The 26004-nt window shown below is 38.1% G+C and overlaps 4 protein-coding genes across 5 annotated transcripts in view; all 4 read right to left on the bottom strand.

Annotated features, from left to right (window-relative positions):
• LOC145525653 (olfactory receptor 51I2-like) overlaps positions 1 to 26004 on the bottom strand; it is a 550369-nt gene that overhangs the window by 264566 nt on the left and 259799 nt on the right. The window lies entirely within an intron of this gene.
• OR51G1 (olfactory receptor family 51 subfamily G member 1) lies at positions 8035 to 9000 on the bottom strand. The gene has a single exon (XM_081546408.1). It carries the CDS (start codon positions 8998 to 9000, stop codon positions 8035 to 8037), a length of 966 nt encoding a protein of 321 aa, XP_081402534.1.
• LOC145525274 (olfactory receptor 51A4-like) lies at positions 18254 to 18781 on the bottom strand (the record flags this gene model as incomplete). Its single annotated transcript, XM_081538076.1, has 1 exon — positions 18254 to 18781. A coding segment is annotated over one exon (528 nt), but the record flags the coding sequence as incomplete, so codon positions are not given.
• LOC145525684 (olfactory receptor 51A4) lies at positions 22442 to 23386 on the bottom strand. The gene has a single exon (XM_081539209.1). It carries the CDS (start codon positions 23384 to 23386, stop codon positions 22442 to 22444), a length of 945 nt encoding a protein of 314 aa, XP_081395335.1.

Raw genomic sequence — 26004 nt, 5'->3', positions numbered from 1 at the left:
AGCTTCTGCATCAGTCCTTCCAATGAATGTTCAGGATTGATTTCCTTTATGATTGACTGGTTGGATCTCCTTGCAGTCTAAGGGACTTTCAAGAGTCTTCTCCAACACCACAGTTCAGAAGCATCAATTCTTCGGTGCTCAGCTTTCTTGATAGTCCAACTCTCACATCCATACATGACTACTGGGAAAACCATAGCTTTGACTAGATGGACCTTTGTTGGCAAAGTAATGTCTCTGCTTCTTAATATGCTGTCTAGGTTGGTCATAGCTTTTCTTCCAAGGAGAAAGAGTCTTTTAATTTCATGGCTGCAGTCACCATCTACAGTGATTTTGGAGTCCAAGAAAATAAAGTCTCTCACTGTTTCCATTGTTTACCTATCTATATGCCATGAAGTGATAGGACCAGATGCCATGATCTTAGTTTCCTGAATGTTGAGTTTTAAGCCAACTTTTTCACTCTCCTCTTTCACTTTCATCAAGAGGCTCTTCAGTTCTTCTTAAATTTCTGCCATAAGGGTGATGTCATCTGTATATCTGAGGTTTTGATATTTCTCCTGGCAATCTTGATTCTAGCTTCTGTTTCATCCAGCCTGGCATTTCACATGATGTACTCTGCATACAAGTCAAATAAGCAGGGTGACAATATACTGCCTTGACATACTCCTTTCCCTATTTGGAATCGGTCTGTTGTTCCATGTCCAGTTCTAAACTGTTGCTTCTTGACCTGCATACAGATTTCTCAAGAGGCAGGTAAGGTGGTCTGGTATTTCCATCTCTCGAAGAATTTTCCACAGTTTATTGTGATCCACACAGTCAAAGGCTTTGGCATAGTCAATAAAGTAGAAGTAGATGTTTTTCTGGAATTCTCTTGTTTTTTGATGATCCAACAGATGTTGGCAATTTGATCTCTGGTTCCTCTGCCTTTTCTAAATCCAGCTTGAACATCTGGAAGTTCATGGTTCACATACTGTTGAAGCCTGGCTTGGAGGATTTTGAGCATTACTTTGCTAGCTTGTGAGAGGAGTGTAATTGTGCGGTAGTTTGAACATTCTTTGGCATTGCCTTTATTTGGGGTTGGAATGAAAATTGACCTTTTCCAGTCCTGCGGCCACTGCTGAGTTTTCCAAATTTGCTGGCATATTGACTGCAGCACTTTCACAGCATCATTTTTTAGGACTTGAAATAGCTCAACTGGAATTCCATCACCTCTGCTAGCTTTGTTCGTAGTGATGCTTCCTAAGGCCCACTTGACTTCGCATTCCAGGATGTCTGGCTCTAGGTGAGTGATCACACCATTGTGGTTATCTGGGTCATGAAGATTTTTTTGTATATGTATGTGCATGTGGGTATATATAAAATCATATGCAATGAATGCAGCTTTTTATTTTTATTTATTCTATTTTTTAGTTAATTTGTACTGGAGTATAGTTTCTTTACAATGTGTTAGTTTCTGCTGTACAGCATGGTGAATCAGCTACACACAAACACACACACACACACACACACACACATCCCAGTATTTTTTTGTGTGTGTTCCTATTTAGTCACCACAGAGCATCGAGTAGAGTTCCTTGTGCTATACAGCAGTTTCTCACTAGTTATCAATTTTATACATAGCAGTGTATAGCTATCAATCCCAATTTCCCATTTCATCCCACCTTCTCCTTCCCCTCACTGGTATCCATATGTTTGTTTTCTATGTCTGTGTCTCTATTTCTTCTTTGCAAATAAGTTCATCTGTATCATTTTTCTAGATTCCACATATAAGTGATAATACACAATATCTGTTTTTCTCTTTCTGACTTACTTTACTCTGTGTCAATCTCTAGGTCATCCACATCTATGCAAATAACACTATTTCACCCCTTTTATTGTTCAGTAATATTCCACTGTATATATGTATCACATCTTTTTTATCCTCTTCTGTTGATGGACATTTAGGTTACTTCCATGTGCTGACTATTGTAAATAGTGCTTCAATGAATATTTGGGTGAGAGTTGAATGCTTTTCCTATCACCGAAGGGGAAGAAAGAAGTCTGGGCAAGTTCTTGGAAATATTACAATTGTGTTGATGCTTATTCTTAGGGTCCCAGGTAACCCCATATGCTCCTGACTCCTGCCCACGCTCAGGGACTCCATCTCCTCTTCCTGCCTCTGATCCATTCTAAGTTCTGTCTTGTTCCTAGACATCAAGGAGCTAATCGGAGAAACAAGTCTATTCTGGTACCTCTGTGGGAACATGAGTTTCTGCAAAGGGTGGTTAAACTTGAAGAGGAATTTTATGTGTTAGCATAAGGTTGTGAAGAGTTAATCATCTATTTTGGGACTCTTAAAAACTGATAGAGAAGATATTTAGAGAGAAGAATAGAGGGTCATTTCAGTGTTTTTATTACCCACCTAATTAGCATCTACCACACTGGATCTCTTTGGGGAGTACAAAGGCATAAACATTAAGGACTGCCCCAAAATCCCCAAACCAATCATAGGGCATTATTCCAATTCATTGGCCTGTCAGGTCCTTTTGGAATATGATGCGATTTTTCTTGCAGCCACATTCCACTGATTTTTCATCAACTACATTGTTGACACATTTTGAGTGTCATGAAGCAGTGTTTTTCAAATTATAATCTCCAGATAATCAGGATATGAATTACATGTAACGCTTGCTAAAATGCAGATTTCTGGGCCTCCCCTCTTTTTTACAGAGTTAGAAATGGACATTTACGACAACCAAAGAGGTTTAGGAATTTCATATATCCTTGTCTTTATGATTTGATTTCAACACTGATTCCAAATTTTTCTATTCTTTTTGTAATTCAAAATCCATCTTCACTTTTAACATGGAATTTATTCCAAAACACAGTTATACCTTTTGTTTTAGTTTCCTAAACTGCCATATGAAAAGACCAGACTGAGTGGTTTTAAAATCAGCAATTCCTATTGTCACAATTCTGGAGGTTAAAAATCCAAGATCAAGGTGGCAGCAGATCTGGTCTCTTCTTATTCTTTCCATTTGCAAGTGACATTTCTCTCTGTGTCCTCACTTGATTTCTCCTGTGAACATGAAAATCCTTTGTGTCTCTTCCTTTTCTTGTAAGGGCACCAGGCATATTGGGTTAAGGACCACCCTGAAGGTCTCATTTTAACTTAATTACTTCTTTAAAGACCTTGCCCTTGAAAACAATTACATTTTGAGGTACTGGGGACTGGGACTTCAACATGTAAGTTAGGGACAGAGGGTGCAATTCATTCCATAGCACGTGTTTGGGCATACATCCTACCACTCATTTTTTTCATCTATTTAATAAATATTTTAGAACAGAAATAATGCTCCCCTATACACAGGTAATCTTTGTTTACAATCTCTAAGTCCAAGCACTGAGAGGAGAGAGATAGTATTATTAATGGATGCATACTGGCAGAAAATAGGTCTGCATCTCAGGTGTTATGGAGAGAAAGAAAGACAGAGATAAGGGGAGAGAGATAGGGACAGAGAAGGACTAGATTAATCTTTCAATAGCTTTGATCAGAAGGAACATAGAGTTTGATCATAGTACAGGGAAGACAATACTGTCTGCTGTAAAATCTCAGTTATTCAGCTTCTACAAAGGAAACACAGGATATGATGTGTTGAGAGACAAAACAAAAGCTCATATTTTCTAGCCCAGAAAAGAGTGTGGAGATGGGGGAGGTAGAGAGAAAAGAGAAGAGTCAGGTGAACATTTTGTATTCAAAGGTACTACCTTGAGGAGGGACAGAATTTAGAGAGATTGCAGGGTAGCTAAAGGGAATATTATTGGACTGAGACAAACTCATGCTAAATGATTGGTATTTTTTACATATTTTTTTAAGTTGTTGTTATTGAACAATGAGCAAATAAACAATAAGATTAAAAAAATGGGTCAAAGATCTTAACAGGCACTTCACCAAAGAAAACATTTAGAAAGCAAATTAGCATATGATAAGGTTCTGCATATCATATGTTATCAGGGAAATTCAAATTAGAACAATGATACACCACTGGGTACCTATTCAATGGCCAAATCAGAAACAGTGACAACACCAAATTCTGGTAAGGATGCAGAGCAACAAGAACTTTCATATATCATTGGTGGGAATGCAAAAATGATACAATGACTTCAGAATATAGTTTGACTAAAACTACTCTTAGCATAAGATTCAAAACTTGAAAGCAATCAAAATGTTGCTGAGGAGGTAAATGGATAAACTGTGGTACATGCAGAAAATGTAGGAATAGTTACGCAGATATAGAGAATAGACATGTGAATACAGTGGGGGTGGGGAAGGGGAGTGAGGTGAATTGGGAGATTGGCATATATACACCACTATGTGTAAAATAGACAGCTAGCAGGAACCTGATGCATAATACAGGGAACTCAGCTCTAGGCTCTGTGGTGACCAAGATGGAGGGGGTGGGGGAGGAGGGAGGTCCAAGAAGGAGGGGATATATATATACATATAGCTGATTCACTTTATTATACAGCAGAAACTAACAAAGCATTGTAAAGTAACTATACTCCAGTTAAAAAAAATAAAGTGTAACTCAAAAAAAAAAAAAAAACAAAAAACAGGAAAAGAGCTGTCAAATCGTGAAAACATGTAGAATATTTAAATGCACAATTATGTGAAAGAAGTCAATCTGGAAAGGCTACGTGCTATATGATTCCAAACATGTGATATTCTGGATAAGGCAAAGCTACAGAGACAGTAAAAAGCTTAGTGGTTTCTAGAGGATGGGTTTGGGGAGAGGGATGAATAGGCAGAGTACAGGGGAATTTTAGAACAGTGAAAATACTTTGTATGAAACAATAATAATGGATACATGTCATTATACACTTGTCTAAAGTATAGAATGTGCCTCACCAAGAGTGATCACTGAGGTACTGTCAATGCTGACCACCATATGCAAGATGAGGGTGCAGCAGGTGAGAAGTGGACAATATCCATGCTTAAACCTGAATCCAGTGCCTTTAGGCCATAAATGTAGGTGACAGTTATACCTGAACGGGTCAGGTCTGTGTTATCCTGGTGCATACAGCATCTTAGGAAGAAGAGCAAGGAGAAGATAAGAGTCAGGTTCCTGGTCCCAGAGTCTACCTATTGGACTCTGGAAACAATAAACAAAGAGGTCCATCTCAGTGAATGGGAAATGACATCCAGTAGCTAAGGTTGTGGTAAGAACTGAAGACTCCCAGAAGGAGAAACCATAAATGAAGAATTGCTGAGTGAAGTGGGCATCTATAACAACATAACAGAGATTAAACCATAATAGCCAGGGCACTAAGGAGGGTAGAAAAGGCCATACCAAATTCCAGGAATGCCAACAGAGTCAATAATTTATACATGGGTTCACAAAAGTGATAGTCTTACTTAAAAATGTATAACATTATTGAATTGCTTAGGGAAAAGAAAAGAAGGGGATGACAAGTTGCTGATGTTATTCAGTTATTAAGTCGAGTCTGACTCTGACACTGCATGGAATGCAGCATGCTGGGCTCCTCTGTCCTTCACTATCTCCTGGAGTTTGCTCAAGTTCATGTCCAGGCATATAATTTCTCTGGGATGACCGTTAAAATAGAGGCTATGAGTTATGTGTTGCCAGTCATGGAAGACTCCATGGTTTTGGCTCTGGAGAGAAATCTCAGATCCATTAGCTTATATACATATGCAATATTATGTCATTACTATCATGAACATTATTAGATACTCCTTCAGAACATATTTTCTGCCCAATTCTGACCATCCTAATTACTCTGCTGTTTGTTTTTCTCATCATCTCTTGGTGTGTGTTACTATATGATTATTATCTCCTTTATAGTCCTAGAATTTGGACTCAGTCTATTCGGGCTGTTGTAACAGACTGGATTTAAAAAACAAACATTTATTTTTCAAAATTCAGGAGGCTGAGAAGTCCAAGATCAAGGTGTGGGCTGACTGGGTTCTTGCTAAGCGTTCTTGTTCTGGTGTGCAGACAGCTTTCTTCTCTCTGTGTCCTCACATGGTAGAGAGAGATCATCTCTCTTATGTCTCTTCTTATAAGGGCGCTAATCTTATTTATGAGAGCTCCACTCTCATGAGCCAACTTCCTTCCAAAGACTCCATCTCAAAATACCATAACATTGGAGATTAGCTTTCAAAATATGAATTTTGAGGGTGGGGGGTGGGATCACAAAAGGGGCCTCCAAGGTAGCACTAGTGGTAAAGAACCTGCTTGCCAATGCAGGAGACATAAGAGACACGGGTTCAATTCTGGGAAGATCCTTTGAAGGAGGGCATTGCAACCCACTCCAGTATTCTTGTCTGGAGAATCCCATGGACAGAGGAGCCTGGAGGGCTACAGTCCGTGGGTTGCAAAGAGTATGACTTAGCATGCATGCATGGGAGCACAAATATTAAATTCACAGCACAGACTTTTTAAAAAATTATTTCTTTTTAATTGGAGGATAATTGTTTTAGAGTATTCTGGTTTCTGCCATGCATCAACATGATTTTTCTTCTGTTTTCTGGCAGTTGATTGTCATACATCTTTCCTAATATTACAGGAAAGAGATAAAAATGGAACTGAAGCAGACAAAATGAAGAAAAACAATCTCTTTAAGAAATAGTCTTAGCTAGAAAGATGAGGCTGTTTGATTAATTCACTCATTGGTTCCTTCATGTGTTGCTTTATTCAATCCATACATATTAAATCTTTTTTGCAGTTCTGTCTGTATATTGTGTCTGTATGTGTGTGTGTGTCTGTCTGTTAAGGCTAGACATTGACATGAGAAAAGCATCTTGCAAAAAACATAAAATATTCATGTTTTTCTCTCACTTTTCACCCCTGTAATAACAGGATAACTGAAGAAAGAAATTAAGCCCCTTGACTAGTTACTCAGATGATGAATGATTACCCTAAACCTTAACTACCTTCTAAAAGGCTCAACTATGATTATTGTTTTATTGTTGTTCTAACTGGAGAACTTCCCTCAAGCTCCTAGAGTATCTTCTTTTTCTTAACTTTGTGGGTATGTGCTTAGGAAGAACCCTCATGAAAAGTTATTAATTGAGGCATAGGTATGGGTATCTGCAAGCCTGTTGCAAATGAATAAAAGTGATAATTATGATAAAGCAACATAAATTAACCAAAATGCAAACTTAAATATATAAATCTCTGATCAAATTCAACTGCCTAGAGGAATAAAAGATGAAACTTGTGTACTCTTTTGGGTTTTTTTCCAAGTAATAGTAGTCAATATTTGTTGAGAATTGATAACACTTCAGGCACTGTGTTACAGAGTTACGTGAATGATCTCATTTAATCTTCACAATATCCCTATAAGGAAGGTAATATAATTATTTACATTTTCATTCTGCAATTGAGGAAACTAAAGAACAGAGAAATTGAGCAATTTTCCCAAGGTTACACATGCAGTATATTGCATCATTTATTTCCCTTTTGTTGATAATTGGGAGTTTATTTTCCCTAGTAGTAGTAGTGTTAGTCACTCAGTCATGTCCAACTTTTTGTGACCCTATGGACTGTAGCCTGCCAGGAACCTCAGTCCATGGGATTCTCCAAGCAAGAATACTGGAGTGGATTGTCATTCCCTTCTCCGGGGGATCTTCCTGACCCAGGGATCGAACTCAGGTCTCCTGCATTGCAGGCAGATTCTTTACTGTCTGATCAACAGGGCTGGAGAAGGTGATGGCACCCCACTCCAGTACTCTTGCCTGGAAAATCCCATGGATGGAGGAGCCTGGTAGGCTGCAGTCCATGGGGTCACGAAGAGTCAGACACGACTGAGTGACTTCACTTTCAGTTTCATGCATTGGAGAAGGAAATGGCAACCCACTCCAGTGTTCTTGCCTGGAGAACCCCAGGGGCGGAGAAGCCTGGTGGGCTGCCGTCTAATGGGGTCGCACAGAGTTGGACACGACTGAGGCGACTTAGCAGCAGCAGCAGCAGCAACAGGGACAGCTGAAATCAAAAATATCTATGGGCTTTATGCCCCAACTTGTCTTTCTCTGAACTAATCCTGCTGGAAACCCCTGAGTGATTTTATAAACTCAAACTTCTTAACAATGCGTTGGCGGATTTGCTTGGTCTTGATGCTGTAGACAATGGGGTTCGTGAGTGGTGGGACCAGCAGATACACATATGACAGGAGGAGGTGGACAGTGCGGGGCAGATGTTCACCGAAGCGGTGCACAAGAGACAAGCCAATCATGGGGATGTAGAAGAGGAGCACAGCACAGATATGGGCGACACAGGTGTTGAGGGCCCGAAGTCGCTCATGGTGGGAGGCGATGCTTAACACGGTGTGGAGGATAAGGGCATAAGAGAGGAAGATGAGCAGTGAGTCCACACCAACAGTGCAGGCCACGACAAAGAGCCCATAGATGTGATTGACAATGATGCTAGAGCAGGCCAGCTTCATGACCTCCAGGTGCAGACAGTAGGCGTGGGCCAGCACATGGGAGTGGCAGTACTGGAAGCGCTTCAGGAGGAATGGCAGGGGAAGGATGAGCAGCACACTTCTGAACACTGAGCTCAGCCCCATCCTGATGATACGTGCAGGTGTCAAGACTATGGAATAATGCAGTGGGTTGCAGATGGCCACATAGCGGTCAATGGACATGGATAACAGGACTGAAGACTCCACTAGGGACAAAGTATGGATGAAGAAGAGTTGAGTGAAGCAGGCAGGGATACCAATTTCTCTGGCATCAAACCAGAAGATGCCCATCACAGTGGGTAGTGTAGAAAGGCAAAGGCCCAGGTCTGTGAAGGCCAGAATGGCCAAGAAATAGTACATGGGTTCATGGAGGGTGACATCAGTACAGATGACATGGATGATGGTAAGGTTGCCTATGATAGCTGTCAAGTAGATGAAGCAGAAGGGAATAGAGATCCAGCCGTGGAGATCTTCCAGACCTTGGAAGCCTGTCAGGAAGAAAGTCGCTTTCTGGAGGCTGCTGTTATAAAGGATTTTCATGGCTTTATAACCTTGAATTCACCAACCTGCAATATAGAATGGGATTTCTGGAGAATGACAGGGCTGAATGCTCACTCACCTGTCTTGGGGTCAGTGAGACAGAAAGGATCTGCAGATGGATTGGCAAAGAATTGGGGCACCTGATCTATTAGCCTTTTCTGGAGGGTCTAGGAAGGTGATTGTCAAAGGTGCTTTCTATAGCTCACGGATGCTGTGTGATTTAGGCTTATGGTGATATGTTCATCTGTATTGGACTCTCAGTAGTTTAATGAGGTCACCTCAGATGGCACCTTTTCCATATGTCCTTCCCTGAAAAAAATAAATCTCCAATTCAATCAGCAAAGCATTTAAAGCTGCACCATCTATATGTGGAACGGGTACTATACACACCATTCTGCATAATTGTCTTCTAGAATCAGTTGCATATTAAGAGCTTTCAAATGTATTTGTAACCCAGCTGGGGATAGTCTTTCATTCCACAGTACCTGGCCTGCAGGGGAATGCAGAGGAACCACTAAGTAAATATTTGTTGGAGTCCTTAAGCTTGTAACTTGTGACCAGAGTGACGCCTTTCCTGAATTTACATAAAAGCCTTTGATGGCTGAAGAGGCAAATGTCGATGTACAAATCTGAAGTCTGGAACTGAGAAATGTTTGAAAAGGCAGTCTTTAAAAAACAAATACTTTTAGGACAGGGTGCTTCGGGGCTTAGTTCTGAGAGATATTAGGAGAGATATGTGTTTTTGTCATCATGGTGGTTAAGCTGTAGAGATGGAGATTTGGAGGTGGGAAACATCAGCTCTAAAATAGTGATAACAAAGAAAAACCAAAACGGTCAGGAAAAGCCTCTAATCTCTAGCCTAAGGAAAGTAAATCTTAAGGCTCTCAGAGTGAGCTGTGCCTCTGGGGTTTGGATAATATGACACAAGGGTATAAGTCTGTCCTATAACACCTGAAACCAGGCTCTCCTTTACCTCTGACTTCTAAGCTTTTATTCAGTTATGTTTATTGCAAGCCACACTCTAATGGGTTCTACGTATGTTAATGTAGTGTGACTACATACTACATGCAGAAAAAGCTTATCACATGCATAAAAAGCTTAAAATAGCTAATGTTTAATATGTTATCTTTCTGCCACCTTTCTAAGTGCATAGTGTTTATTATGCCATTCAACTCTCACAATGATCATATTATCAATAGACAGATTCTATTCTAAGCAGCATATTACAGGTGAGAAAACCATGGCCCAGAGAGGTGAAGTGACCTGGGTAAAGTTACAGAGCAAGTAAGGGTTGAGGATGCAATTCAAACTCTGACAGTGTATTCCTGAGTCTACATTATTGTCTTATATCATATTTCCTACTACTGTAGTAGGAGTAGTCCTACTACTACATAGTACTTTAGGTCTTACAAAAGTCAGATAATTAAAAAAAAATCAAAAAACAAAACAGAACTATACCAAGATATATGTATGGGCAACCATTTCAACTATGTACATAACAGATGAGAGGAAATGTGTTCTGGGGACTAAGTTCAGTTGGGACATGCTGAATGTCAGCTTAAAAATAAATTCTTGGGGAGATTGCCAAGAGAGTATTATAGGTAATGACCTTTGGTTTGAGTGGAGGCTTGAGTTATAGGATATCTCCCAAGAATTTGGAGAAAATTGCTAGGAGACACAGTGTGAAAGAAAAGACAAGGCTCTGTTCATAATATTGGAAATTATTTTAAATGAGAGTAGAACATAAAATTAGAACTAGAAAAGAGACAAAGATTGGAGAAAAGAAACAGGATAAAAATAGCAGTGTATAATGTTACTGAAGTCAAGTCACTACTGTTGACTAAGAAAAAGAGATGGTATAAGATGTGGATTTTTTAAAAGGCATTGTACTTTTGATGGTGAGTTCATTATTGATTTTTCAGAGAATATTTCCATAGATTGGAGAAAGATTATACAGGCTTACACTATCAGTGAATGGGGAGGGATAAGTAAGAAGTGTATATTACTTGTAATTTTTCTCTAGGAAAAAATCTACATGATAGGTGAAGGCAGGATATTTTAAGGAAAAGAGATGGAAAGTTGAGGGTCCTCTTTCACAAAAGCTTCTTTTTTTAACCAATAAAGTTCTGAAGCATTGAATGGCTGAGAATAAGGAAAGACAAAATGTCTATGTCCAGATTTTGCCATTCAAACTTCAAATCAAAACAAGTAGTAAAACAGATAATAATGCAATAATTAATATAATACTGAAATTAATGTTGTTTTATGATTACAAAGGAGAAACAAACAAACAAAAAAGATATAAAGAGGCACTTCTAGCAAACAAGAGAAATGCAGAAGGAAAGTGGAGACTTGGAGAGAAGATGGGCAGTGAAGGAAGCAGGGAATATCATAAGGTTTGAATATCATGCTATTGGTGGCACAGACAACAATGCAATCTGACTCTAACACTGAGAATAGTGATGGAAGAAAAAAAGTTTCAACAAAACCTTAAAAATGAATGATAATAAAGAAGGGAAAATTTTCCATATGTTAAGTGGAGATACAAATAAGAGTTTGAATATATATGTGACTTTTCAGCCAGCAGACTCAGTCAAGCTGGTTTCCATCCATTCCACACTGAGAGATTTCAGAGTTTGAGAAATAGAAGAAAGAGGTAGAAACTATCTATTTCATCCTATATCTCCAGTCAGAGAAGTTTCATTCTGTCTGCTTAATGAAAAGTTGCATACACAGTATCCCACACCAGTTATTATCTCCACTTCCTCCAGATTAATGGATCAGAGAAGTGTCAGCTGACACTAACTAACATCATACACCCTTGAATCTCCCTTCAGCTCTAATTTATTGGTGTAAAGGGACATTATCCTAGAGCCTGCAGCAGAAATAGAGAAGAAATGGGCTAAACAGATTTCAATGACATTTGACTCCCTCTTTCTCTTATTCTTCATATAATTGCACACAGTGGTATTTACAATGATCAACATCTGTGTTGGTGACAGTCTGCAAAATTACTCCCAAGGACAATTATGACCTCCTATTAGTGCAAAGTGTTACACTAAATATTAGTGTTACAGAGCATGGTCAAATTCATTTTAAATATTTAATTATCATAACACAGTTTTAAGGTAAGCAGAGATTACAATTTTAATTTTAAAGGTAAAGGAACTATTAATAACACTCCTAATGAGGAGGAAAGAGATGAGAGGCAGCAAGAATTAAAATGGACGATGAAGACGACTTTTACAGGGTCACTGACCGTGAAAAAGTGAGGACTGACTCTCCCCAGGCCATCTGCTTCTCAAAACTTCTTTGACTAATTTGATGTGGGGATTCAGAAGTAACAAAGATTGAGAGCTCAGTGTCTGATTCTATGTGCCTCAGTAATCTTTCTGATTCTTTTTGCATTACATACCTGAGCAGCAACAGCTGGAGAGAAAAGTGGGTGGGGTGCGTACTTCTAGTCAGAACTCAGGAAAAATGGTAGCCCAACTACAAGAAGATTTCCTGCTTGAAACTCAGGGTTCTTTTGAAGAGCCCAGCAGCTTCTCCCTAGGGGCCTCAGCTGAAGTTGAAAATTCCCTGAAGAATTCTCAAAGCACTTGGCTAGAGATGGAAGCTGTGAGAGGCTAAGAAACCCCAATCTTGTATGTAGGCAAGGGATATATTCAAAAAGATGTTTGTACTAACAGATTTCATTTTCTGAAATTGTGTAAGAAAGCACTAGCTCAGATTGAAGAGCAGTATTACACAAGATAACGTTTTGATTCAGATTCAGATAAAAGATATAGCTGATCCTAACCTTATCTCTGATACTTTATATCCAGCAAGCTAGGACATATGACAATGTCTAAAGAGATTATCTCCTTATATCTTAAAAAAGGAACTGCTTCTCTCTCTTTTTTTTTGTTTTTATTAACACAGACCCTGATACTATTAGGCATCCTCAAATGTTTTAGAGTCAACTGCTAGTGTAATTTGGTTTGCATTTAGGGAAAAGGATAGTCCTTATCAGCCTTCAGTCTTTTTAAGATTTTTTAAATTTTATATTGAAGTATAGTTGACTTAACAATGTTGTGTTAGCTTCAGGTGTATACAAAGTGATTTAGTCAGACATATACATGTATCTGGGCTTCCCTGGTGACTCAGATGGTAAAGAATCCACCTGCAATGCAGGAGACCTAGGTTCAATCCCTGGGTTGGGAAAATCCCCTGGAGAAGGGCAATAGCAACCTACTCCAGTGTTCTTGCCTGGTGAATCCCATGGACAGAGGAACCTGGCGGGCTACAGTCCATGGGGTCACAAAGAGACAGGCTAAGTGACTAACACACACACACACACACACATACATGTATCTAGTCTTTTCAAATTCTTTTCCCATTTAAGTTGTTGTATAATATTAAATAACAGCTTTCAGTTTTGTTTTTCTTTTAAATTTTTTTAAAGATCTGCCCACATTCACTTCTTTTTAAAAATTATTTATTTTTGGCTGTGCTGGATCTTTGTTGCTGCATGGGCTTTTCTCTAGTTGCAGCAAGCGGGAGCTTCTTTCTAGTTGCAGTGGGCGGCTTCTCAATGTGGTGGTTTCTCTTGTTGCGGACCATGAACTCTAGGCACTTGGACTTTAGTTGTTGCAGCATGTGGTCTCAGTAGCTATGGCTCCCGGGCTCTAGAGCATAGGCTCAGCAGTTATGGCACACAGACTTAGTGGTTCCCGGGCATGTGGGATCTTCCCAGATCAGGGATTGAATCTGTGTCCCTTACTTTGACGGATGGATTCTTTACCACTGAGCCACCAGGGAAGTCCCCAGCCTTCAGTCTTAAACTATAGGTTTCTTAATTATGATTAACTAGCTTCTTTTAGGCTGATTTAAATTGGAGGAAAGACCTCAACAGGATAGCTTACACAATGGATTCTCAGTAAGCATCATTATTAAAACAACTGGTAGAGTGATTCTAGTTTGCCCAAAATGGACCTAATGTATAGTTATTATCTTTGTTTCTCAACCAATATGGATTTGCATTTCCCTGATGATTAAAGATGTTGAACATCTTTTCCTGTACCCTCTGGCCATTTGCATGTTTTCTTGGAGAAATATTTCTTTAGTTCTTCTGCTCATTTTTTAATCAGGTTGATTGTTTTATTATTATTATTGAGTTGTGCATTCCTTATATATTTTGGATATTATCACTTATTAGATGTATGTTTTGCAAATATTTTCTCCCACTATGTAGGCTGCTTTTTCATTTTGCTGATTGCTTATTTTGCTGTGCAAAAGTGTTTTAACCTGATATACTTCCACCTCTTGATTTTTCTTTTTTTTTTTTTTTTTGCCAGTTGGGAAGATCTTCAGGTGATACTTTCCCATTGGCTCATAGACAGACTTCCTGATGGAGTTCACTAAATAGTCAGCAGGGACCACAGCACTTCAATAACCTCTGAGAATTTTATCTGCCCTTCTCCTGATATCTTTCCTCTTTTCAGTCATGGAGCTTATGATTTGGTACTCTGGATGTTACATGATAAATAAGTCTCTTTTCTAGTGTTCTGCACAGCTGGGGAAGCTGGGTGTTCACTCAACCATGCTCCCTTTTCCCTGCAGGAGAAATCGAGGGACTGAGAAGGTCTCACTTCGCTCTAAACTTAGCTCTCTTAGGAAGGGGTGATTTGCACAAAGTTTAACTGTTCTTCTCACACACTCCAGGGCATTGAAACTTATATATTTTTTGCTCCAATGGCATGCTGGAACTTTTCTAGAAATCTGGACTTCCACAAAGCTCTCTCATTCATGGGTGTCTACCTCAATCAGTGTTTCCAAGTGTTAAAGGACCAAGGCCCAGAGAGACTGGAACTAGTTCATAGCTCTCTTGGAGACCACACCATATAGCAAGGTCTGTCTGCCTATTACAGACGTATGGCTGTGTGTGACCCACCTAGGTTCCTTGAAATTTGGTACTGGATTCCGCAGAAGCACTTTGCTGTTCATGGATGGGTGGTTAATTTTTGTTGTTTTTGCTGGAGGGAGGACAAATAAGAGATACCTTATGCCACCATGATGTTAAAGTCACTCTAAAAAAATCAATCAGTTATATAAGTTGATGCTAAAGTCACTCTGAAAAATCAATCAGTTTTATAAGTTGCTTAAATAATGTTACTCCAATTCATGACTAAAAGTTTTTAAACTTGTATTGGGTTCACATTTTATTCTATAAAACATGTGGTCCTATTGAAAACTGCTATTTTGAATTCTGTTAAGGAGTTCAACACTAGATATACATTTTTAAAAACGTAGATATAAGTTCATATTTGTCAGGACAACAGTGTGGTAAAAACAATGTTCTTGTGAAATTAGGAAAATTTGTTCACAATGCTCTTGGGATAGTTATGGTCCAAACACAATTCATGACTACATCCAGGCAATTCTTCCAGTCTATTTTCTTTTTATGTATACATTTAGAGTAATTGAATTAAGAAATTCTTAAGACAAATCTGATATTCAATTTAAAAAGAAAAAAAATCTTTAGCATTATAGTGAAAGAATAATCAGCATTCTCTTTTATTGACTAACCAGTTTCAATCAGATTTTAAATCTATGTGAGCCTCTGAAGGAGTGTTTGGTAAACCAGACTAATTTGGTGTTCAGTCAGTCGCTCAGTTGTGTCCAACTCTTTGCTACCCATGGACTGCAGCATGCCAGGCCTCCCTATCCATCACCAACTTCTGGAGCCTACTCAAACTCATGTGTGTTGAGTCAGTGATGCCATCCAACCATCTCATCCTCTGTCGTCCCCTTCTCCTCTTGCCCTCAATCTTTCCCAGATCTGGGTCTTTTCAAATGAGTCAGTTCTTCCCATCAGGTGGCCAAAGTATTGGAGTTTCAGCTCCAGCATCAGTCCTTCCAATGAATATTCAGGACTGATTTCCTTTAGGATGAACTGGTTGGATCTCCTTGCAGTCCAAGGGACTCTCAAGAGTCTTCTCCAACACCACAGTTTAAAAGCATCAAAACTTTGGCGCTCAGCTTTCTTTATAGTTCAACTCTCACATCCATGCATGACTACTTGAAAAACCATAGCTTTGACTAGATGGACCTTTGTTGGTAAACTAATGTCTCTGCTTTTTAATATGCTATCTAGGTTGGTCATAGCTTTTCTTCCAAGGAACGAGCATCTTTTGATTTCATGGCTACAGTCACCATCTGCAGTGATTTTGGAGCCCCAAAATATAAAGTCTCACAGTTTCCATTGTTTTCCCATCTATTTGCCATGAAGTGATGGGGCCAGATGCCATGATCTTAGTTTTCTGAATGTTGGTATAACAGATGCAAACACACACTTTTATGATCCCACTTGAAGAAATAGTTTGTTGTCCAGTTGCAAGCTGAAGAATGTGATGTATTAGAGTCTACCTTAGATTTCCATCAGAAGTCACAATCTTGTTTTTGTAATCCGATAATGAACGAGTAAATGGTGCTCATGTACTTGGCCATTTCTGATGAATGAGGGACTCCTCCATACAACAGTCTTTGCTCTGGAGCTCCTATTAGGCCTGGCAAAAACTTTAGTATATTTGAAACATGGTCTAATAGCTCTCCCTACCCAATTTTAATTTTGGCCTTCTCCTTAACACATTTAAACTCTGTATACTAACTGTCTTAGCATCTGCTTAGCATCTTTAGAAAATTCATCATCTAAACAATTTTTATATATTTTGTTTGAAGTAGGTTAGACATCTTTAACCAAAGGATTGAAAAATTAGAGTATCAAAATTTTATTTTTGGTTTCTTTTAGCCAGCATAAACCATTTGCTAATTCTAAGCTTGCAAACAGAGCTTGTACAAGGATAGAGATTGCTTTACTTTCAGAGAAAATTTTATGTTTGAAATCGTTTTTGTTTAAAATGATTTGACTAGCCAACCAATATTCTAAAAATATTTTCTATTTAATATATTTTAATGTGTATTATGTATGTATGGGAGAAGGCGATGGCACCCCACTCCAGTACTCTTGCCTGGAAAATCCCATGGACCGAGGAGCCTGGTGGGCTGCTGTCCATGGGGTCACACAGAGTTGGACACAACTGAAGTGACTTAGCAGCAGCAGAAGCAGCAGTATGTATGTATGAGATTTCATTTTTCATATGAAATATGTATATAAAATTATGAACTATACAAAATATGTATATATGACCTTCTAAATATAATTCCATGTTTGTTTATTTTCAAAAGTTTCTGATTGTTAACTCTAAATGTTTTAGTTTTAAACAAAATATGTTTCAAGTAATTTAAAAAACTAACACAAAATATGTGTAGACAAAATCAGAGGTAATTATCTGATAAAGTTGAAGGTGATTAATATTATTTAGAAAAACAAGTAGTAAAAAAGTAAATGCATATATATTTCATAAATGCCAAAAAAAGAGACTATTGCAAATAATTATTTGAGAAATGCAAATCATGTTCAATAGTGGTAATACCATCAACATACATGTCATTCTATGGTTGTATGAAAGAAAGGATTCCCAACCATTGCTAAAGGTCTGAATGAACTATTGACAGTTAGTTCCTGAGTTGTTAAACATCCTTCAATAAGCACAGCATTCCCATTTGGCATTTTCCTGACTCAAATGTAGGTAGTACAGTCTTTTCAGAAACATGTTTACCTACTAATACTAGTTGCCTGAAGGGCTAAAGTGATTTATGCATGTCTGATAGATGGAGAAGAAGAGGAAAAGAAGAGATAAGGAAGAAAAAATAAAAGTCACATGCATTTAAATATATATGCACACAGATTCTTAAATCAGAAATCGTGCATATGGAGTTTTGGAGTTCAGGAATTAGACAGATCAACTGCATTATCATGAACTAAAAAAAGGAAGAAACAGTCTTTCCTCTAGTATACTTTCATTAGCTAGGAAAGTGAAAGTATGGAAACTATATATTTTTTCTTTTAACATAGGCATTGATATAGGTAAGTACTCTTGCAGTATTTTATTGGCATATATTTTAAAATTCAGGAAGTAGAGGCTTCCAGTCATCATTGAACCCTTGAATTTTTAGATGTTCAATCTGAAAATCAAAGAAGGAAGTAATTTTCTCAAGATCTCAGGGACACTGAGGGTACTAAGCATACTCAGTACTAAAGCCATTTACTCTATGAGTTCTGACCATAAAACACAAGACCATTCTAGATCATCCTTTCCCCTGGCTACACATTCAGTTCATTTATTTACTTTTAAATTTATGCCCTTTCTTATTCTATTGATAAACTTCTTTGTGAACAAAATTTCCCCATAACCTTTTCGCGGATTTGATGGGTCTTCACACAGTACACAATGGGATTCATCAGGGGAGGCACCAGTAGGAAAACATCAGCCATAAGAACGTGGATCATAGGAGACACATCGCTAGCAAATCGGTGGAGCATGGCCACACTCAGCATGGGCATATAGAAGATAAGCACAGCACAGATATGAGAGATGCAGGTGTTGAGGGCCTTAGGCTGCTCTCTGGGGGTTGCGATGCCCAGTACTGTCTTTAAGATCATCATGTAGGAGAAAGTAATAAGCAGCATATCCAGAATAGTAGAAAGGACAGCACAGAGTCTGTATACTACATTAACTCTGTTGTCAGAGTAGGCAAGCTTCATGACACCCTGATGGAGACAGTAGGAGTGTGAGAGCAGGTTCTGAAGATAGTATGTCAGCCTTTGCAACAGAAAGGACAGTGGAAGAATCAACATAACATTTTTGGAAGTCAGCAAGACCCCTGTTTTGATGACTCAGTTCAGTTCAGTTCTGTCGCTCAGTCGTGTCCGACTCTTTGCGACCCCATGAAGGTCTCCCTGTCCATCACCAACTCCCTGAGTCTACCCAAACCCATGTCCATTGAGTCGGTGATGCCATCCAACCATCTCATCTTCTGTTGTCCCCTTCTCCTCCTGCCCTCAATCTTTCCCAGCATCAGGGTCTTTTCAAATGAGTCAGCTCTTCGCATCGGGTGGCCAAAGTATTGGAGTTTCAGCTTCAACATCACTCCTTTCAATGAACACCTAGGACTGATCTCCTTTAGGATGGACTGGTTGGATCTCCTTGCAGTCCAAGGGACCCTCAAGAGTCTTCTCCAACACCACAGTTCAAAAGAATCAATTCTTCGGCGCTCAGCTTTCTTTATAGTCCAACTCTCACATCTATACATGACTACTGGAAAAACCATAGCCTTGACTAGACAGACCTTTGTCAACAAAGGTCAACAAAGGCCCAGGTTTCTAGATATTGCCAAATGTCTCTTCATCGCAAAACTGTGCTAGTTGTGAACCATTATTTTAGAAGGTCCAGAGGCTAGGAACTGTGGGTCATACTTCAGGAACATGTGAAAATAATCATGGTGATTACAAACTCCTACCACCTCTATTGACATTTTTGTAGCTTCATTTTGCTTTTTGTGTTATTTTACTGAGAAGATTAGTAAAGACAAATCCGAATGACAGACTCTCTTTGAGAGTGCTGAACATGACATCTCTGTACAACATCCTACAAGAACTAGATGCCCATCACATCCACTTAACAATCCTTTCTTTTATTAGCATATACTGCTGAAGGCTTCACTTCGTGCTGCCTAATTTCCCACTGGGACAATATGAGCTTCTTTTTCTTTCAATTAATATGGTAACTGAAAGAAGATGACCAGTGCTTTGTTGTGCTACAGCCCTCAGTGTCCATGGCTACAGCTGTGAGGTTATGGAAAAGGCAGAAGGAGATGGTTATGGACCTCAGACACAGAAATACTTAGCACTTTGATCTGAAGATAAAATTTCCTATAAGAAGAAAGCATTATGGAAACAGATGCAATCCTGAATGTGAAAGCTAAAATTTAGCCAAGTTCTATCTTGGGGTGTAAAGAAAAGTATTAAATCTCAACTTTTAATTTCTTATCTGTGGGAAATTCACTAAGTCAAATTCTCAGAGTCTCAGTCTCTTCAACTGCAAAAACAGAAAGAATGCTTTATAAAAATTAGATTATATTTTAGACTCAAAAGAGAAACTACACCTAAAAATACCTGGAAGCATATCTTGCATATATTAGAGGTCCAAAACCAAAGCTTATATCTGTGAAAATTTTCCATTAATTGTGAGGTACTACCCAGTTATGAGTTGATTATTATTCTATAAGCATTTGACACTGCTAGAAAAAGTCTTTTGATTTATCTGAGAATAAAAGTGTAGGTGATTAGAATTGGTGTGGTTTGAAATGTCCATCGATAGATGAATGAATAAAGAATCTGTGGTATATATATATACAATGGAATATTACTCAGCCATAAAAAGAAACACATTTGAGCCAGTTCTAATGAGGTGGATGAACCTAGAGCCTATTATACAGAGTGAAATAAGTCAGAAAGAGAAAAACAAATAAGGTATATTAATGCATACATATGGAATCTAGAAAGATGGTACTGATGAACCTATTTGCAGGGCAGCAATGGAGATGAAGACATAATGAACAAACTTGTGGGCATACTGGGGAAAGGAGAAGGTGGGACAAATTGAGACAGTAGCATTGAAACATACATTACCACATATAGAATAGATAGTCAGTGGGAATTTGTTGTATGATGCAGGGAGCTCAAACCAGTGCTGTGTGACAACTTAGAGGGGTGGGATGGTGTGGGAGGTGGGAGGCAGTTTCAAGTGGGAGGGGACATATATATACCTATGACTGATTCATGATGATGTATGGCAGAAACCAACACAGTATTGTAAAGTGATTGTCCTCCAATTAAAAATAAATAAATAAATAAATTGATGTGGTTTGTGGAGAGGAGTTAGGTCAATGAATGGAAATAAGAAAAAGCTAGAAATTTAATCTACAATCTACAAAGATTTTAGGTCATATTAGGAAGGGAAGTTGGATTATTTGCCACACATCAAATATAAGACAGTAAATTCCTCCCTAGCCTCATATAATTTTTCTGTACTTTCAAAATCTTTGAGCATGTATGATATGCTTACTTTTGAAATACAGACAAGAAAGTTATATTCCATCTGAATGGAGTATTGAAGAACTCTTCTGTAATTTCATTTACCTAAAACATAGTTTCATGTGAAAATAATAATTAATATTATTTGTTAATAACCATTTACTGGAGATCTACTCTGTGTCAGAAATATCCTAGATATTAGGCAAACAGACATAAAAAATAGGTATGCTTTCTCCTTTCAATGATAGCACACTCTATTTGGGAAATACAAAAAAAACAAAGAAATAAACTATGTATTTAACTACCTGATGTGAAGAGTTGACACATTGGAGAAAGACCCTGATGGTGGGAAAGACTGAAGGCAAAAGGAGAAGGGGAAGCAGAGGATGAGATGGATAGATAGCATCACCAACTCAATGAACATCAATCTGAGCAAACTCCAGAAGAAAGTGGAGGACAGAGGAACCTGGTGTGCTGCAGTCAATAGGGTTGCAAAGTGTCACACACAACTTAGTGAATGAACAACAATATATTTAATTACAAATCATAATAGTAAGTATAATATAATAATAAAGAATAAGAAGCAATAAAAGAGGTTAAAAAGAGAGGGCCATGATTTGAACTGAGGGTTTAAGGTAATCTATGATAAAGTTAAGCTGAAACCTCTAAAAATTGAACAGAAATGAGTAAAACTGAAGCCAACAGCATCCTAAGGGAAGGGTTCAGATGTGAAAATTTATAAAAACAGAAAAATTGGCAAATTCAACAAATTTTGAGAAGATCAATGTGACTAGAATTTCATTATTTGACAATATTGGAGAGTTAGAGAAGGTAAAGAATATTTATCAACTTATAGTAGGTACTTTATTTCTTTAATTCTATTCCCAAAGAAGTAATAGTTTATATTTAAAATAAAAATTACATCAATAAATTTGTCTTTTTTAAAAGATAACTCTTATCTTGCATAGACAATCAGTTAGAAAGTAGCAAAAAGCAGACATTTAAGAACTAAAAAGGTTACTGGGTATTTCACTAAAGAAATGCTGGTGACATACTAGGATGATTAAAAGAGATAGTGAGGAGATGTAATTAAGATATAGGTTGTGTTTAGAATCAAAAGAACATAGTATGGATAAACTGAATGTGAAGATGAGGAATTCATTTTTGTTACAAGGATAGGAGCTACTATTTGTCTTGATTGGAATTTGGTGCTTTTATAAAAGATGACATCATCAGGCATCATTTTCTTTTTTGTTAATTTGGATGGAGACCCCCTCAAAATACACACCATTTCCTATTTTATGCCCATGGGCAGTAATCAATTTGAATGAAATAAATCTGATGATAATAACAAAAATATATTGATGATTATTTGCAACAAATATTAGGTTTTCTCAAATACATCTTTAATCATTTATGCAAGACATTCCATCATATATTGCCTATTATCTATGACTGTTATTAATATATTTGTTTCTGACATAATTTTGCTACAACTTTTACTCTAATCTGCCTGGTTTTCACACAGTACACAATGGGATTCATCAGTGGAGGCACAAGTAAAAGAACATTTGCCATAAGAACATTGAAGAGGGGAGAGACATGCTGGACAAAACGATGAACAATGGCAAGGCTGATGATGGGCAGATAGAAGATGATCACTGCGCAGATGTGTGAAACACAAGTATTGAGGGCCTTGAGCTGTTCCTTTTGGGATGCAATTCCAAGCACAGTCTTGAGGATTAGGATGTAAGACACAGCAATGAGCATAAAGTCTACCATAAGGCAGAGTGCTCCAAAAAAGCCATAAATGACATCAATCTGGTTGTCAGAGCAGGCCAGCTTCATGACATCCTGGTGGAGACAGTAGGAATGTGATAGTTGGTGTTTCTTACAATATTTCAACATTCTCAAAGTGAAGGGAAAGGGAAGAACCAGGAGAAAGCTCTTGAAAAAGCATACAATTCCAATTTGGGCAACTCTGAGAGTTGTAAGAATGGAGCTGTATCTCAGAGGGTTGTGGATGGCTAGGAAGCGATCAAATGACATGATCAGGAGTACTGAGGATTCCAGTGCTGTGAATCCATGGATGAAGAACTGCTGAGCAAAGCAGGCATTTTCAGAGATTTCAGAAGCATTAAATAAGAAGATCTTCAACACAGTGGGAAGAGAGGAAAAGGACAGGCCCATGTCAGACAAAGTCAACATGGAAAGGAAATAGTACATGGGCTCATGCAAGGATGGTTCTGTCTTAATGATGAAAAGGATGGTGCAGTTTCCCAGAAGAGCAATAAGATACATGCTGCATATTGGAATAGAGATCCAGATGTGTGCATATTCCAGCCCCGGCATCCCAACCAAGATGAAGGTGGTGATTTCAGCATGCGATATGTTGATAATGGACATGATGAATTTAGAGGGCTCTGCAATGATACATCGGAGAAGGCAATGGCATCCCACGCCAGTACTCTTGCCTGGAAAATCCCATGGATGGAGGAGCCTCGTGTAGGCTACAGTCCATGGGGTCGCTATGAGTCGGACACGACTGAGCGACTTCACTTTTACTTTTCCCTTTCATGCACTGGAGAAGGAAATGGCAACCCACTCCAGTATTCTTGCCTGGAGAATCCTAGGGATGGCAGAGCCTGGTGGGCTGCCGTCTATAGGGTTGCAAAGAGTCGGACACGACTGAAGCGACTTAGCAGCAGCAGCAGCAGCAGCAGCAATGATACACAGAGCCTTGAATCAACAAAAAGATATGAACATCTGGAAATTTAGTTGAAAAAAATGCAACTCTTAAGTTCTGACTGTTTAGCTGTCTTTTGACAGAACAAAGCATTTATGTGACTATCATATGGTGAGAAGCGGTTTCCACTATAGAATAGAATCTACCTGTATCACAGATTAACAGAATTACTTCTGGCCAAGTTTCTCCTAAATAGAGAAACTAGAAATATATTTTGCATTCAGATGAAAACTTGGTTTCTTTTTCCCTGTAAAATATTAGTAAACCTTAGTCAATTAATCTAGAAGCCTGTACAATTTCTTTCTTTTACATTCTAGATGAGATGTTTGGCAGAATATGTGATTTCTAGAATGACACTACATGAAGGAAAAGGAGTCTCACAATTTAATTTCTACGTACTTCTTGGAACTCCCAAAGAAATATGATCTTCTCAAACCAAACTACCCTTAGTTCCATCCCTTGCTATCTGAAGATTGTTGGTTAAATACTCTTTTAAAAAACCCCATGGTTTTCAAATCATTTATATATTTGAAAGGGCAGTTACTACAGATTACTGACAAATTACGTCTCATTTTCTCCTGGCCTGGAATATGTGATCAGCTGTGTCATGTTCACAGGAGAACAATAATCTGAAGATCTCAGTATCATGATTTAGGAGAATCTGAATTCTGTTGAAGACTGATATCTTTAAAAGTAAATAGATCATTTACATAGTTTCTGAAACGAACAATTTAGCTAGATATATGACATTTGGAGGTGTATCCTGCTCTATATAAAGTTCTAAATGGTTGATTTCCAAAGAAGAGAAGTAAAGTGAACACAAAGTAGATAAAGATAATCTGAGAGCTTACCAGAGAATGGGATATTTTGCAGAGGACTCTTGAGAGCAGCTGAAGGATTCTAGCATAAAATCCCAGAAGCCATTTGTTTCTTACCAAAGTCTCCTTATATATAAGGGTTTGCCTCTTCTTTCCAAATCACTTCCTCTAGGGGCACTGAGTTCTCTGGGGATTTCAGCTAAGCTGGATCTATTCTGAGACTAAAAATAAACATGTGCAGACATAGTAAATCCACAGAGATGGTTAACAGTAAAGGAAGTAAATGAGGGGATCTAGACTTTGAGCTAGGGTTTATTTCTGTTGGAGAGAGGTCCTTAATAACCGAGCATGACAGAGACATGGTAAATCTTAAATAAAGTCTCCTAATACTTCTGTTGGGTGTTTGACTCAGATATTGCTTCTCTGCCATGGACAATGTCAAAGCAGAGATTTAATGAGTTGAACCTTAGCATTCAGGGAAGTGATGACATATATTTTAGCCTAGCCTTTACTCTTGAACCCTAGATCCATCCTTCTAAATGTTCCTGAACACTGTTAACTAAATATCCCTTAAAATCAACTTGTTTAAATTAGATGTAATCTTCTCCCTTTCCACATCTGTCCTTTATGTAGGGCATGTTAATCCTTTATACTTAATATGTTACAAGTTCAAAATCTGAGCCCTTTAAACTTTTCTCTCTCATATTTTGCACATAGTATTAGCCAAAATTTAAATTAATAATCTAAATTGTTCCATTTATTGAGTTTCATTCTTTGATGGATAATGATTTTGAATCCTTGAATCTTTTGAACAATGGTAACTATAATTATTATCTTCATTTTATTGATCAAGAAAATGTTTCTCAAGGAGTTCAAGTAGTCTGTCCAAGGTCATATCAGGGTTGTACATTAGAAGTAAGGTAGGAGCTGAGGTCTGATTCCTGATAACTAAACATATATTAAGCAATTGGAATGGTCAATATTTAAGGAGTTAGGGATTGAATGGTTGTCTGGAATTCCACACTATTTTCAGCATCCTAAGTTACCTACTAGTTAATTTGGGGGACTAATACAGAACATGTGACCTTATCTTTTTTGTACTTTTGCAAGGAAATAAAATGGTAGTTTGAGGATCCTAAGGAAAATGCTCTTGAAATTATATCTATATTCACTTCCATTAATACATAGTTTTTGGATAAGAGCAAATATTGAACAAAAAAACGAAGCCCAACAAAATTTTACCATAATTTTCTGGAATAAGCTCTTTCTAAATTTTGTCATAATAATTTTATTTGGTGTCCTTGAGAACCTCATGAACAGTATGAAAAGGGAAAAAGATAGGACACTGAAAGATGAACTCCCCAGGTCGGTAGGTGCCCAATATGCACTGGAGATCAGTGGAGAAATAACTACAGAAAGCGGGAAGGGATGGACCCAAAACAAAAACAACACCCAGCTGT

This window comes from Giraffa tippelskirchi, chromosome 11 (assembly GCF_054371585.1).
Source record: "Giraffa tippelskirchi isolate mGirTip1 chromosome 11, T2T-mGirTip1v1.2.pri, whole genome shotgun sequence".
Taxonomy (NCBI): domain Eukaryota; kingdom Metazoa; phylum Chordata; class Mammalia; order Artiodactyla; family Giraffidae; genus Giraffa; species Giraffa tippelskirchi.
This window is presented reverse-complemented; position numbering and strand designations above follow the sequence as displayed.